At 46.0% G+C, this 16,808-nt stretch overlaps 1 protein-coding gene across 2 annotated transcripts in view; it reads left to right on the forward strand.

Moving 5' to 3' along the window:
- The window catches only part of ASTN1 (astrotactin 1), a 317,340-nt gene that overhangs the window by 153,951 nt on the left and 146,581 nt on the right, over window positions 1-16,808 (forward strand). For both annotated transcript variants that reach the window (XM_032318415.1, XM_032318416.1), the window contains exon 8: window positions 7,028-7,112. In XM_032318415.1, coding sequence (XP_032174306.1) covers window positions 7,028-7,112 — 85 coding nt within the window. The remainder of the gene's footprint in view (window positions 1-7,027; window positions 7,113-16,808) is intronic.

Genomic DNA, 16,808 nt, shown 5'->3' on the forward strand with positions numbered 1-16,808 from the left:
AATGCAGGGCACATGTGAAGTTAATATCTTCAGAGAAATCCTAGGAGAGAGAGTACTGGGGCCAAGGGGAGAGACATTGCTCAGGCTGCCATGTTTTGAGACGGGGCTGGGGCTTCCCCGGGAGGGTCCACGTGCGGACAAGGCACGTGACGGGGCACGCCCCGAGCTTGTGAGCTCCACGATCCCGAGGAGTATGGGTCCCTCCTTCCAGGTTGCTGTGCACTTTCCTTGTAGAAGAGGGTTCATCTCCAACAATCTCCATCAAGATCTGAGTCTTTTAGATTCAGTAACACAGATAGATGCTTCCCAGAGCAGCGCGATGCCCTAGAACAAAGGAAGGCGTGTAATGACAGCTAAGACACCCAGGGGAAATGTTGGGAGCTGGGGGCCAATTCCTCCAGCTCTCTGTATCTCATGCACAGCCCCTTCTCCTCCACCACACACACACACGCACACACGTATATATGCATACATGAACAAATGTGCATATATACACATGCATATACATGCATACATAGGCACACACATGCACACACGTGCACACTTGCACACACACAGAGTACACATGTACATACACACATACACAGTGCACGCCCCTATCCCTACAGGCACATTTTCTTCAGGTGCTGGGGTGGAGGGATATTAGTAACGTTTGAGTCCAAGGGACAGAGCCTTGCTTCTGTTATGATGCATTGTGGTGTGTCTTTGGGAGAGTAGCGGGCAGCTACAACATCCAAAGTTCACCTTCTTAGGTCTAAGGGCTGTTGTCACCTGGACCCGTCATAGGGATTCCAGACTCCCATATGGAAGAGAAAGTATAGCATTTTAAACACCTGACGTCTAAGACTGTGCTTGCTTACTGCTCTTCCCACGCTGTCAGGCAAACACCAAATCAAACAGATGGGCCATGTGCCATGCCCAAAAGCCAGTGTGCTCGGGAGAAAGGAAAAAGGGCTCATCTCCAAGGCAGAGCCACTCCGGGCGCCTGAGCTGGTCTCTGGTCCCCCTCTGGCTGACTTGGAGTGGGAGATCCTGGGACAAGCTCAGTGCTTAAACTCACTTCTGAGACAAGCCTGATCTCCAGAGGGCCTTGGAAGGTTTTCCTGAGGTTTTAAAGAACAGGAAGCACTTGTGATTACATGTGGGGAGAGAAGGGATTGGTGTTTTGAGCATGGAGGGGTCTTAGAAATGATCTCCTTTAGATCAATACGTGAATTGTCCCAAGAATGTACATAACTCACCCAAAGCCCCCTAGCTTCCCAAGGCATATAGTCTGTGTTCCGTCCATCATGAAGTCTGAACACAGGTAGGATTATGGAGGGTTGCGTGACTTCCCCAGCCAAGTCGGATCCAATATATTTGTCCCTGAAGGCTACGGAAGCAGCGTTCAGTACTGAACATGCTTCCCGAGCCAGGAGTTGGGGCGGCTGCTTGTCCACACCTGCCTCTTCAGTCTTCCCAGACATCTCGTTTCTAATCCTTGCTGAAAATGGCTCTGGGAAGCCCTCCTCTGCCAGTGGTTTCCCAGTCTCTGGGACGATTAACAAATAGCCGCTGGAAGGCCAGGGGGGAGACCGCAGATAGGAACCCACACCCCACACCGGAGACGAAGGTGCAACATCTTCCTTTGGGGGAGCAGCCGAGGAAGGCTGCTGCGGAGACATTTATTCCCATTAATGCTGGAAATGGAAGCCCTCCCCCTCCCCACCCTGCTTTCTTCCCGCACATGGGATGATGTGGTCAGCCCACACGCTCATCACTGAGAAACTTTATCGCCTCCCACACTCCATCCCGGAGCCTTCCTCCAAAGAGCTGAGTGTGGGAATTGGCTGCAAGTCAAGCCGACGTTATTTTTGCATCCCTCCAGCTAACTCACTTGGAAATGTCATAGTGTTGGGACATGTGCTTTCCCAGCCATGCCGAGGGGTCTGCCCATATGGAGATGTGGAGCTGTGCAAGGGCACGTGTGTACTTCTTCACGCACGCGCTGCACAAACACACAAACACACACGCTCATTCCCTGCAAAGGAGCATCCTCGGGGGCCTGGAGCTATCCTCAGGCAACCTTCCAGAGGGTTTCGGAGTGAAGCGTGTATTTACTCATCACCTGCGCTGTGGTCCAGAAGAGCAGCTGTGGTAGGCAGAATATTGGGTCCCCGACCGTGGGCTCCTCCTCATCCCCAGAACCTGTGAATGCGTTACGTTACCTGGCAAAGATGAATTGAGGTTGCTAAACCAGTGGCTTTAAAATGGGGAGAGTAGGGGTGACTGGCGGCTTAATCGGTGAAGCATCTGACTCTCGGTTTTGGCTCAGGTCGTGATCTCAGGGTTGTGAGATCGAGCCCTGAGCTGGGCTCCCTGCTCAGTGGGGAGTCTGCTTGAGACTCTCTCCCTCTGCCCCTTGTCCCACTTGCTCCAGCTCTCTCTCTCTCTCTCTCAAATAAATAAGTGAATCTTTAAAAAAATAAAATGAGGAGAGTATCTTGGATCACCTAGACGGGCCCAGTACAATCACAAGAGTCCTTCAAAGTGGAAGAGGGAGGCAGAGGCGGCGGCCAGACCCTACGAGCCGAGACATGAGAAGGACTCCAGCAGCCACTGCCGGCTTTGAAGCTGGAGGAAGGGGGCCCGCCATAAGGAATGGGGCGGCTTCCAGAAGGTGGAAAAGGCAAGGAAATGGATCCTCCACTCAAGGCTCTGAAAAGGAGCGTAGCCCTATAGACTTCCAGTGTTTAGCCCCGTGAGACGTGTGTCAGACTTCTGACCTACAGAACTGTAAGAAAATAAATTAGTATTGTTTCAGCCACTGGATTTGTGATCATTGTCATGGTGCCTGTGGAAACAGGAGGAGGAAAAGGGCAGAGAAGGGACAAGCATCATTATGCTCCTCTTTGTAGCTCCCCAGCCCTGTTTAGGGAGACCACAAAGACCCTTCAAAGACGTGTCAGGAGTCTATGGAAGAACTAGAGCTGGCGGAAGCTTGCTGATCTGTTTTCCTTCTACATTCTAGCGACACACGATTTGGGAGGGATGTGATATAGCTAGAACTGTAAGCCCGGTGCCTGGAAGCTCTTGGCCAATTGCACACTGACCTTCTCCTCCCAGCTTTGTGACCTTAGGTGTGTCTCTGGCCCAGGTGGGCTAACAGCCAACTGCTGAGGTTGAATGGCTTCTTGCCCTGGCTGGATCTAGCCAGAGGTTGACTTTTCCTCTGACTTCCATGGGTTTTTCTTATGCTTGTCTGTTTGCTCACTTGCTTGGCTTTTGATGGAAACACAGACTAACTGGTTTCAGCAGCGTTTTTAACCCTCCATTCCCGGGCTTCGTTCTGCCTGTTGGGCTGCCGAGGAAGGTTCACACACCTGCTTGATTTCACAGCCCCCCGTCAGCCCCGGCCACAGACCCTCACTGCCTTTTTCAAGATATGTATCTTTTATGGGTCTGCAAGGAGCACAGGCTCCCAAGCGAAAGCAAATTTCAGTTGCCATCTACAGAAATCACTTCTACCCCAGATCTTTCTAGAGGCCAGTCCTGGCCACAGAGAAATACATAAGATTTGGCGAGGGGCGTTGGACCAGTTTTCTAGACTCAAGTCTAGCCCTCTTCCCCTTTCCTCGGTCTGAACCACTACCTCTCTGCCTCTCTGTCTCTGTCTCTCTCGAGCTCAGTTTGGCAGGGTCGCACAGCTCCCATTTTGTGCCCACTCTTTCAGACTCCCTTTTGCGGCTCATTTAAAGCACCTTCCTTCAGGACGTACCTTGGCATACTTCCCTCTGTCTGCCCTCCCAGAGTCATGCGGGGCTCTTTGACTCTGGGCCTGCCTCTTGCCTGATGTCTCCACAGGGAGGGAGGCCAGGCAGTTAGAGATTACCCAAGTCCAGATGTCTTCCAGAGATTTCCCTCTTCAGAGGAAGCGCAGTCCCCAATTCCATTTAGTAAAAGCGAACCGCCACCTGAAGGATAGGGGTCTCGGGCTTTTGTCCCTGTCAAGTCCAGCCCAGCCGTGTCTGAGGAGCCCAGCTTCGAGGTCTTTCCTTAATCCTTTGATGAGATTTGCACCGCAGTCCCTCACCTGTGGAATGGGAAATGAGGGGAGGCACGGGTGCCGTATGGGTTACTTCAAGGCGTCCGACCTTGGGTGCCAAGCACAAATCAAGGGTAGCCCTTTCCTGGCCCTCCCTGGATCACCTCGATTGTCCCTTGGTGGGCTTCTACTCTCCGGCAGTGTGCTCGCCCGTGCGTGTCTCCTGCAGGGCACACTCCCTCCCGCTTGGGTTCCTCTCCGTGGCCGTGACACGTCTCTCCATTGGATTCCTGCAAACACCGCCACCGAGTCGGCACGTCATGTGTTCCCCGCCATCTGTCACAGCAGATGCAGAGACTGTAACACTTCTAGCTTAGGAGGGCATCCAACACCCTTGCGGGGTCTTTAAAATTCACAGCTAACAGTCGGAGCTTGTGTTCGCACGAAACCCCTCTTAAAGTCAAGAGTTAGCATTCGGTTGCCATAGCAACTTTCCTCCTCAAGTCTGAACTCCTTTCCGTGTAGATGGCCAAACTGGTTTTGAGGAGGAAGGCAGAAGGGGGGAACGTTTGGTGGGTTCCGGAAATGAGGATCATTTGGGAGGCAGATTTTGGCTATCCTCCGCCTCTAGCCTGATATGTTTGAAAATGTCTCCGTTGCTCTGACTTTGGGCTGCACGTGACATTACACGGAGGAAAAGCTTTCTCTCTTGTCGGCGGTGTCCCCACATAGTCTGAGTGATGGAACCCATAAGGAGATAATGACTTTGAAGGCAATCTGAGAAAGGTACATGCGTTTTACAAAGGGTACGAATCACCGTCGTTAGGAAAATCAGGCTCTGCGTGAACTCTGAGTTGTTAGTGCATTTATTTTTTACATGTTTTGTGGCAACTAGCTATCAAACGTGGAAGGACTCCCTTTTTTGTCAGTCCTCATTTCTAGGGCAAGGCCTCCAGCCAAGACCCCTCCGAGAGTCAGAGCGATGGGTCTGACAACCCCTTGAGGTTTACTTCCTGCTTTTTAATGTTGCACAAGGACAATCGGGAGGTGATCTTCTGAAGGGAGAAGGAGGTCTGTGCCCTCTACCCATTAATCGCCTTTGATTTCTCTATCTTGAGAGTGGGGGTGGTGGTGTTATTTATAAATGCAGGGCAAAATTTTAAGTTAATTAATTTTCCATTACACTCTATGTACAAAAATCGCTACTCGTGCAGAAAAGTGAACCTTCTTCCTGCCCCTGTGTAGCTTCTAGTCTTGAACCCCTGCTTTCCTTGAAATTGGTAAGATAGGAGGCCTGGCTCCTTGGTGATTTCCTTCTTTTATGGGCCTCTGGTACTTGCCTTCTTTATCTTTCCTTCTCCCAGAGAAACCGCCTTCATCTGAAAGCTTTGTTATCACCTACCTAGTTTCAGACTTTGTTTTCCTGGTTCCAATCCTAGCTCCTGATGATTCCTGGGTACAGCTCAGTAGCCCTGAAACTGGTGAATTTGAGCCTGTGGCAAATCTAGCTCATGTAAAGCCTGAGTCTCCCACACTGTCTCATACTGACCTCATACTCTGTGTAAAGCCCCCACAGACTAAGAAATCGCTAGTTTTTGCTTCACTCCTCAGCACCTTGAGCTAAGCAGGTGTGGGGGGAAGAATATGAGTGTTCTCTGGTAGTGAGCCCCGAGGGGGAGCACCTTAATAGGTCCATCTTGAAAGGAATGGCTAAGCTTAGATTCTAACAAAAAACTCATTTCTTTAGAACCTACCCAATCCCTTCCCCCATAACTGTGGGGCCCCTTTGCTTCATTTTTGTTGGTTTTTGTCTTTGAAAAAAGAAAACAGCCCTCAAAGCTATTATTCTAGGTGTATCCTTTTCTAAGTGTCTCTTGCTAGAAAGATGAAGGAACTGTATGCCCCTTGTCTCCTTAGGGCGAGCCACTTTTGTGATTTACAGATTATAGGAAGTCACAACTTGTTCTTTTACCACCTACAAATTAACCAGCCAGTGAAGAGTTAACACTAGTGCTGTAGTAGGACTGGTCTCAGCAGTTTAGGGATACATAACATTACGTAACAAATTATTAATATAAGGGAGCAGGAGCAATTTTTTTTCAAGATCAGCGCTAAGGCAGGCAATGATTCTTAATCTTTGGGGGGTCTTGAGTTTGCTTGTAAATCAGAAGAATGTCATGGAATCCTGCCGTGGGAAGACGCACATACATGCATATACGGTTTTGCATACAATTCCAGAGGGGTTGTGAACCCCTTGGTGTATTAATGGAGTAACTAGTGGTGATGAAGCAGAGCAATATAGATAGAGAATTGTGGGAGGTTCTTCTGTTTAACAGCTCCAAAATCATTAGCCATTTTCATTTAAAAACAAAAACCCAGAGTTCCTACAAAAACCATAATAGGTATGAGTGGCCTCCTTGAACCATGTGGTGGTTCTGTGGGTGGACAGCATGGCGTGGTGGAAATTAAGGTCCAGAGTCAGAGTCATAGATTCAGATGTTAACTGCACTTTATAAGCTGCCTCTATATCCTTTCATTTTTCTGAGCGTCAGTTTCCCCTATCAGCATAGCATAGCTAATAATACCTACTTTTCAATTGTATTAGAAATATTTGGTGAAATAAGTCACTTAGGTGCTCTTTAAACACTCCTTGCTCACCTAATAGATGTCTTGCAGGAGACAGGGCACTGGGTAAATAAGGATGAAAAAGCCCTTTTGCTCAAAGCGTCTTGGTCTTTGTTTTTACGGAGCACCTTTGTAGGTTCTTTGTAAATGTTGCGTTCCTCTACTTGTGAAACTCAGCCCGTGGTAGCAAATGGAGAGATGGAGGGTGTGTTCATTCACATGGGCGGCAGAGATGGGGATGTGTGGCATAATGGGATTTATTGTTTCATCCACACCACTATTAGAGTCGGAGTTTCATGTAATCATTTCATATTCATTTTCTCGAACAGACATGTTAATCAATTGCTTCCTGTTTCTTCTTCCTGCCCTGCTTCTAAGGGGAATGCCTCTGCTACGAAGGTTACATGAAGGATCCTGTACACAAGCACCTTTGCATTCGGAATGAATGGGGCACAAACCAGGGGTAAGTGCAGGGGATGGCAAGCGAGCCAGTTCCCAGCTGTCACCCTTCTTCGCGCAGACAAGACGCGGAGCAATTGCACGCAGGGGAACGCAGCTAAAGGGTGGTTATATTCTGAATCGCGAATGGGTAAAAATGTCACCGTGCATTTCCATATTTATACCATCCCAGTGACGTCCGTGTCATCTTTTCCTCCATTTACGAGTTCAGAGATGATGCCTCTGACTCGCAGCCCCACAGCCTCCAGCTGGGATCTGAAAAATCAAGCTGTCCCTGCCTTCTTTCTCATTCCACTGCCAGTCACCAGGCTTCCACAGGCAGAACTCAGATGAGGATTTTGTTGGAGAGGCACGAAGCCGCGCAGACTCCCGTGTGGCTCTCCCAGAGATCGAGGAGCTTTGAGAGACGGACATGAGGAGAAACGTAATTTCCCCACCTCATTTAGCAAGGGTGACGTGCGGGAGTGCTCCACAATGAGTCACAGCACTCCTGCTAGGTCCCCAGTCGCCCTTTCTCCCTGAGACCTTTGCTTTCCCCCAAGCACACATGACTGGGATAAGAGTTCCCTTGTCTTGCCTTGTCCTTTTATTGTGATTTTTTTTTACATTAAAAAAAATTATTGTGACAAAATCTACATCCCATAAAATTGAGCATTTCAATCATTTGAAGTGTATGATTCAGTGGCACGGAGATCATTCACATGGCCGCCAGCCATGAGGACTGTGCGTTGTCCTTTGCTTTCTAGAGGCAACTTTCTACTCTGTTTTGGGTGCCAAGAGCTTGCTTTCTGCATTGGCTCATTCGTGGAGCAGGGTGGGAAGAGAAAGGGATCGATGAACTCTAATAATAGCAGTCGATGGAACAGGGAACACTAGAAAGAAATCAAGGCACAAGCCACCTGAGAGTGATTGCTTTTGTGCAGGTTGGAAATGTGTTTGCAGCCTGACAAGGTGGAAAAAAAAAAAAGGCGCCACCATCATTTCATACATTGCCATGGAGGACTGCTATCCCCGAGGTCGATGATCTGCCGCCTTTGTAGGATTCTGATGAGACCGAGCCTAGAATAGTGAGTGTAGTTCTGGACTCTCTCAGCAATAAATATGGAGACAAATGGGTGAGAGTTTGGAGAAGAGCAATAAAAATGATTGAAGAGCCCAAGGGAGTGATTTATGATGAAGGATAGAAGGACTCAACTCGGAGAACTGGTCAGCTGATGACTAAGTCAAGGCATGATAGATGCCCATCGATGTTAGAAGAGGGCAAATGTTCTGGAACGGGTTGAGGTTGAGGAATAAGGACGAGAAAGAATGAAGTTAGGGGAAGGAAATCTGAGTCACAGGTCAGAAAACTTGAGGAAGTCAAAATGCCATGAAATTTTTCTGTTGGTGGAAATGAAGGATTGCCCTGTTTCCATTGAACTTGAGATCACATCAGAGAGGCAGTCCCCCCGATTTGGAGGAAGATGTTTGTAGAAGGGTATAAATGCACGTGAGGTTGTGTGTTGTTGAAAGACGGGTGGGGAGGGCCGAGGACTTGGCTGATAGATGTCGGGTAGGGTATGAATACAGAGACCCGTTTGCTGTTTAGAGTCCCCTTAGTCCCCTCCCTCTCTGACCCTTGAAACATTTGCCTTGCAGATGGGGAGCCAGGATTTTAGCCCTAGTGATGGCCGAGCATCTCGGGTTCACCATGATTCTGAGTAAAATGTTGTAAAGGGTGATAGATAACCAACTCTCTATCATTTAGCCTGCAAACTTGCTGCTGAAGAAAACAACGACAAAATATAATTTTGTTTTTTGCCCTGAATGATCCAGGCTGGCCCTCTGCAGTGATTGGATTTGGTGGCTAATCGCTCAAGCCTCCACGTCCCTCGTCCCTCGAGTTGCAGACAGATCATGAGAGGACGGGCCTGGCTTCACTTGGTAATTGCACAAGGGTTCATCATCCCCTCTGGCTGCGTTGTAGAGGCAGTCTTGGGATGTAGACAAGAGCCTCCAGGGACTCAGTGGAGGCCCCATGTTGATGTCATTTAAAATAAGACAGGCTGAAGCCCCGAGCTGCAGACTGACAGGAACATTAGCCCCAGGAAACAGACAAGGAGACCTAATCTGTCATTTCCATCTCTAATTTCCATTATTCTCTGATCATCACTGTCTGCGAGGTCTCGTTTTGGACACTAATAAAATAATGGAGCAACTGTTAGGAGGGAAAAAAGTGACTATCTTGGGGATAATGGAACCAGGAGTGATAAGCAGCATGGATTTATATGTATATAAAAAAGGCCAGACTAAAGACTGCATTTCCCTCATAAAATGACAAGATAAATGAAAAGTGGAGGATGCCATACATCTTGATTTAAATCGGGGGTCTGATGCCACGTTTCTCTAAATGATTCTTACAAAATTAATCGAAATTGATTTGAACGTGAAGTCTGTCACTTGAATGGAAACTGGCCTAACAGATTGCCAACTAATGATACGTATTGGGGTATTATGGAAAAATCGATGGCGGGCCTGACTTTCCTGAATATTTAATGTTCCAGAAGTGAAAGGGAAGCAGCATGTGTAGGTATTTATATTTTTCACCTAATATCCTTGTATTGCATACATAAAAATAGCTGAACATTCTTTTGAAGTAGAACAAGCAAATCCCAGGACAGTGATATTGAAAATGAATTCCCCTGTGAAAAATCTAGGTTAATGTATGAGGAGAAAAGTAGCAATAAGCTTTCATGACTTTCAGACAAGGAAGAAAATTGATTAAGGACATTAATACAAAAAATTACACCTCCAAGTTTACCCAGCCTCTCCCTAGTGCTCCAGGTGACCGAGACCGTGTGTGCGCGTGCGCCTTTGAGCCTGTGTGCGTGCTTCCCATGGGTATGTATGCGCATGCGTGGTGTGTGTGTGTAAGGGAGCAGGTTTATTCATACAGATGCTCTCAGCCCTGCACACCATCATTTATGCGCTCACTCGTTTATGTTTTCTGCAAATACTCAGTTGATTACCTATTGTGCTGGGATAAACTAGATTGCTTATTAAAAGATGTGGTCTCTGCTCTGGAAAAACTACCGGTCTAGATAGATAATGGGTACATAACAGGAAAATGACAATAAATTCTAAAACCTATTAAAAGAAAGAAAGGTCTGTGTGATCACAGTTGAAGGGGTGACTTAGGTGACATCTAAGAACCTAGAATGGAATGTTATGGAGAAGTTTCCTAGGCTGACCAAGGAAATTCTAAGCAAAGGGAACAGCATATGTCAAGGCCTGGAGACCTAAGAAGCATGACTTCTCTAGGACTAGCAAATAAATAGTCCAGTGTAGCTTAAGAGTGCAGTTTACAGAGACAGGAGAAGAGATTGATAGAGTGGTTAAAGACTAGCTCTGGAGGAGCTCTTGCTTTCTAAGGCTTTGGATGCTGAAATTCCATGTAGGTGCCCCTAAAATTGTTAGCAGAGGGGAGAAGTTCCAAGCTGTCTGTGCATTTGGTGGAATTGTCCCTCACTATACGTTATCATTCTGGGTCCTTCAAATTAAATAGGGCACCTGGGTGGCTTAGTCAGTTAAGCATCTCCATCAGCTAAGGTCATGATATCTGGGTCCTGGGAATGAGTCCTGCGTTTGGCTCCCTGCTCAGTGGGGAGTCTGCTTCTCTCTCTACTCCTCTGCCCTGCTTGTGATCTCTCTCTCTCAAATAAATAAATAAGTAAAATCGTTTTTAAAAAATTACATAAATTAAAATAACCCTAAAAAGAAAACTAAAAGCAAAACAAACCCACTCAAAACCTCTTGAGACTATCTAAACTTGTATTTATCTGGGTTCTGTAAGTAAAACCTAGCCCTAACATTATTCTGTAGATAGCAAGTTTTTAAGAGAAAACAACAAAGAATGACAGAATCAGGCACCATGTGTGTGAGGCATGTGAGTAATGGGGGTTGCAACCATTTCTTGGTGACTCTGGTTCTGCCAAAAATGCCCATGTTGAGAAATGTGTGAGTGGATCTGGGAGGTGAAGCTAGTCACTGTTGTGAACCCGGGTGACTGGGTCAGGTCACCAGTTGTAAAATTACTGAATTCATTACATAAGAAGCTCCTATTCACTAAAAGTAAAAAAAAAAAAAAAAAGTCTTCAAAAAGATTTAAACAAAGTCACAGATGACAGATTTCTAATGAGTTATTAAAAGAACATGGGATATTTGAGATTATATTTTTGGTCTTCATGGTTGGCAACAAAATCAATCATTTCCTGCCACAGCATTCCTGGTGACAGAGGTGTCCCACAGAGGACTTAGGGTATAAAAGGGTCCTACCCCCAGCATGGGGCTTTACCAGGTCTTTTGTCTAACCTGCCATGAATTCACTGGAAATTGCTCAGCCTCCTATCATTGTGGCTTTATAGATACAGAGAGGGACTGTTAGAGTATATATCTAGTATTTGCTCGACAACAAGTACAAATTGAGAATTCTAACAAGAAATTAAACCAATAAACGAGGGTGGAGGAAGCAAGAGAGATTGATTTACAGGAACATATTACAGAAGAAAAAAAATTATTTAGCTCCTTTGGAGATTATTAAGAAAAGCTATCAGAAGTTTTTTGTTGTTGTTAAATTAAAAGTGTGCCCCAGGGGCTTCTAGCTACATTTTTCAGAACACCCCATTACATAAAATTCATGCATTTGAATATTCTTCCTGAACAATAATCTGATTTCTTATTCTGGCATCTCAGGTACAGAGGGCAACAGCAAGGATATTTCCCACTAAAGGACCCTGGCATATCACTAGATTTCCATGCTGAAGGATGGTGATCAAGTGATAATTCATGAGACGGGAAGAGCTGGCAGTGGGAAATGAACAGGTGTTCTCTGTGGTTTTAGAAGCTGTTGTCAGGAATCAGAACCTTCTCTCACTGCCTACTCAGGAGCCAACACGTTTACCAGCATATCTCCAGATAAGGACACATGTGCGCATGTGCGCATATGCGCATGCGTACTTTTCCTGCTCTACAGCCCACGCCACTTTCATCTGTCCCTTCCATTGTGCCAGGTGCTTCCTGTTCTCTTCTTCTATTTCTACCTCTTCTCCCTGCTGCCCCCTCCCAGGAGGGACTGCCTGGGGATTCTAAATCCATATAAGGAGCAAATGTCTCACCCCATAGAATCCAGTTTCCCTTTCAAGCCAAGAATGAGGACGGTGTCTATCAAGGTTGTCCTCAACCCCTCTGTTGTGCTCAAAATACGTCCCTGATGGCAGTAATTATATTTGGGCCTGCCTGAATGATGCCGTTCGGAACATTTCCCTGGAGACAGCCCTCAGTGCAATGACCAGAGACCAGTGGAGAGGATGCCCCGGCCTCAGGGTTCTAGGTATAGAGCAGAAACCAGACTCCCCCGGTGACTCAAAATGAGCCACAAACCTGTCCTCACCTCCTGCTCTTCTACAACTGAGCAGAGCCCTCCTTTCAGCTCTCTGAAAATCACAGGGCAAATGTCCAGCCACTGGAGGGCAGTAACTGCAACGCTGGGGTGCATCTCTGATCCCAAGTACGGGTCTTGGGCAGTGTTTGGCCTCCTTTGACCTGCCCAAAGTCTCTTTAGAAGTGACTCAGCTGGAGTCAGACAGTCCTGGGTGACATATGACAGTTCCCGACTTCTCTCTGTCCATTTCTAGATCATCGTCTGGTTTTTATTTTCCCACCCACGTGTCGCTGATTTGTGTCACCGATGCCCCCAGTCGCCTTCCCCCAACCCCTCAGACAAGATTTGCAGGCCAGCCTGGCACTGCTCTTTTTATCTCTGGGTGCCCTACACCCTGCCCTCCAGCCCTGTCGGCATTGTCCATGCCAGCACCTGTCATTGCCATGCCATGCACAAATGGGATTATCTTCCCTTTAGCTCTTTTTGTTCTCCCTTTTTTCTGTTTCTGTGTGTATGTGTGTGTCACTCTTTGTAATTACTTTAAACTTATTCACATATTCCTAACAAGGGTTCCCAGTGTATTTATTTGGCCCCTTATTTCTCATTCTTCTTTTTTTCCCTCCTTGTTCTTTGCTTCCATTTCCACCTCTTCCCCCAGGAGTCAAGGACAATGTAGCTGTCCTTTCTCCCACCCATTCCAGTGTGAGACAGATCTTCATCTTCACTCTTGGAATGAAGTTTAAAGTTCCTAGTTTCCTCTCTCTTTAGAAGCCCCGCTGTAACCTGAGTCCAGATGAACTGTCGTCCTGCGGAAGGAGGGCTGACCCCTCCCTGAACAAGCAGGCAGGAACCGAGCAGTTGCACATGAAGCCCCACCTACCAGGACCTTTAAAACAGATGTAAGAGGATCAGGTCCCCCACTTGGCTTGGGAGACTCTGCACCTCGTCCTCAGGGATTTTCTCAGGTGCAAACATGTTGACTTGACCTATTTTCACAAAAGGTGTGTGGTCAGTCTACTGAGTACAGTGATGGACCTTGTAGATTACAGATAGACATCTGGCTAGTAGAAAACTGAGGGCTGAAACCTAGCCTGTGCTCTGCAAGGCAAACAAACCCTGAGACAAAGGCTGTGTTTGTCCAGATGGGCACCTTTTTCTCATTTACACAGAGGCACTTAATGAGCTGTGCGGACCCTGACTGTGGTCATTTTAGGTGATGCCCTTTGCTCCCCTCTTAGAGGCAACTATAACCTCCTTGGTTACTAAAGGTGATACAAGAGCAAAATATGCCATTAGTAATTGACTCCCTGATGCCTGTGCATGAAGCAAATCCTTAAGAATCATCTGGGGAGCTTAGTTAAAATATGGATTTCTGATTTCTGCCTCCGGAAATTTTAATTTCATAGGTCTGGGAGAGGCTCCAAAATCTCTACCTACAAAATATTCCCCCAAATGATTCTGAAGCATAGCCAGACTTAAGAAACCTCCCAGAGCTGGACCCCGGAGTCTCTAGATCCCTCGGGAGGGTGCCCTCTTACCACTGCACCATACCCTGCAATGAAAATAAGAACGGGTTTGTAGGCTGTGGCTGAGGACATCCTAATGGATCCTTGCATTTTATTGATTGGGAAATTGAGGACCAGAGAGGTGAAGAAACTTGCTTAAGGTCAGAGAGCTGGTGGCCAAGCTTGACAGTGCTGGGTGGGTACTGGAGCTAAGTCAGTCAGGTAAACAGATTTCAAAGAGAGTGCAGTGTGAAAAGCATGTAACACTTGAAAGCCAGTTACCAGCGGTAGATGAGAGCTGGACATTCTGAGGTCCCCAACTGTTTCTTGGTGTCCTCCTCCCCCTCTTTCTCCCCCCGACCCCAGGATGGAGGGGCCTTCTCATCCCATTTTTCCCTGAGTGACAGGTGTCTGCCGTCCCCCTACTGTACTGCGTACCCCCTGGAGGAGGGTGAAGCTACCACTGTGTTCTCGCTGACTAGTCCAGTCACGGCACCAAGAGACTTATTTTAAACAGTGCCGGAGGCGGGAACACTCATATTTCCTCCAACATGACCACCAGGGTGAAAAAAAAATCAACCTCAATTTACCCTCCCATCTGCTCAAGAATGGAAGATAAATTGTTTCAATTTTATAGAAATGAATGTTTTATGTCTTGCCCATGCTTTCCAGATAGTGTCCTGAATTTATATATTCTACTGAATGCATGGATATTTTCCACTAGGAATGCGCGCTGGACCTTCAGCTTCCTTGGGTATCGGTCTAAGAATACTAGGTTTGAGAATGCTGTCATTTCCCCCGGCTTTGGAGATCTTGGCTATTTATCTTTTTTTTTTTTTTTCTTGAAAATAAATAGAAAAAATATCCACTCATTATCCCATGCTCAGAGAAAACTACCATTATCATTTTGGCACACGTCCTCCCAATTTCTTTTGCTATGCATCAAAAATTTTGCTTCCCTTTGTTCCCCTCAATTTTGTATATATTTTTGTTCTCTTTCATAATTTAACAATAAACATGTATTACATTTATAATCACAAAATTTGGAGGCAAAAGATAAGGAAGGAAGCTTTAAAAGTGTCTTTGTGGTACATTCTTTTTCTTAAAACTTTTGCCATGGGGAAGTTATTCTTCATGTCTCACTAAACCCTCAATTTTAACCTGATTTTGGGGGAGAGAAGAAAGTGGTTCAGGGTCTAGCATTCAGGTCAGACTCTAATAAAACATCTCTATAAGTCTGGTAGCAAAGGGCTGAGTGAACCGCAAACAGCAAACCTCACATTTAGCACAGTATTTAATGCCGTACAACCTCAATGTCACTGAAGACTTTAGCGGTCCCTCATATAATGCTGATTAATAGCTATCATTTATTAAGTATATAATGCAGGACTCAGTCTTTTTTAAAAAAAAATATCACTGATCTTGATGAAAATTCTATGAACTGGTTAAGAGGTGAGTAGTTAATAGTGTTTATTCTACATACGATTTCTGTGAAAACAATTTTAGTAAAAATAATCTTAAGGCGTAGCCTTCCTAGATTAAGTATTTTGGATTCTTGTTCAGACATGCATGCTGTAATTATCTTTTTGAAATTTTAACTTCATGTAATTTTGGAAATTGGAGAGTAGACGTTTTGTCACTACACAGCTTTTTTTTTTTTTTTACTTTATTTTTTACTTTTAATAAAAGGATTGAAGATAATTGGTAGAAAATCTAGGGAAAAACACACACAAGCAGTAAAAAGAAGAAAATCTAAGCTACCTGAAGTACCATTCCCTGGAGGGAACTCATTCTGACCTTTTATTTTGTTTGTTTAAGTATAATCCTTTTTTAACAAAAATCTCTTCATAGTGTTGTAACTCTTGCTCTGCTTTATACATATCTGCTGTATACACGTGTGCACACACACATACATATGTATGTATAATGAGAACGAACAGACACATGCACACACACGCCCACATATACATATACATATGTATTTATGATGAGAACGATGCCTATTTTTATTCGAGGCTCAGTTGTACGGTGACCAGAGTCATGGAGTCCTGAACAGAACCTGTTCTTGGTGTCTGATGCCAACATCTAGGCTCTTATTAAATTATGATGTAGCTCAGCATTGGGATAGTTTTTTTCCTCCTTATAGTCTTCTTTCCACCAACCATATTAACCTTCCCAAGGTTTTCCACACCAAGAGTAGCATCATTTGCCTGAAGAGATATAGCCTGAACCAGGCTTTCTAGTCAAAGTTGCCGTTTGGACCTAAGACCCTTGAATGTAGAAGAGTCCGAGATTTCAGTTGTGCAGGACCTTGGACAGCTGCTCAAAGCCCAGGTGCCAGGCAAGCCCTGGAGGTGGAGGATCCCATGGGGCTGTCCAGACCACAGTTCTCCGCATGGACTTCTTCCCATCCTGATGCACAGCAGAGACTCCCTTGTTTATAGCCACAGGAAAAAGGTGATTTTATTTTTTTTTCAGTGTTCCAAAATTCATTGTTTATGTACTACACCCAGTGTCCCATGCAATACGTGCCCTCCTTAATACCCACCACAGGGCTCACCCATTCACCCACCCCTTACCCTCTAAAACCTGTTTGTTTCTCAGAGTCCACAGTCTCTCATGCTTCCTCTCCCCCTCCAATTTCCCCCAATTCACTTACCCTTTCCTTCTCCTAATGTCCTCCATGTTATTCCTTATGCTCCACAAGTAAGTGAAACCATATGATAGTGATTGACTCTGCTTGACTTATTTGGCTCAGCATAATCTCTTCCAGTCC

This window comes from Mustela erminea, chromosome 17 (genome assembly GCF_009829155.1).
Source record: "Mustela erminea isolate mMusErm1 chromosome 17, mMusErm1.Pri, whole genome shotgun sequence".
NCBI classification, from domain to species: Eukaryota; Metazoa; Chordata; class Mammalia; order Carnivora; family Mustelidae; genus Mustela; species Mustela erminea.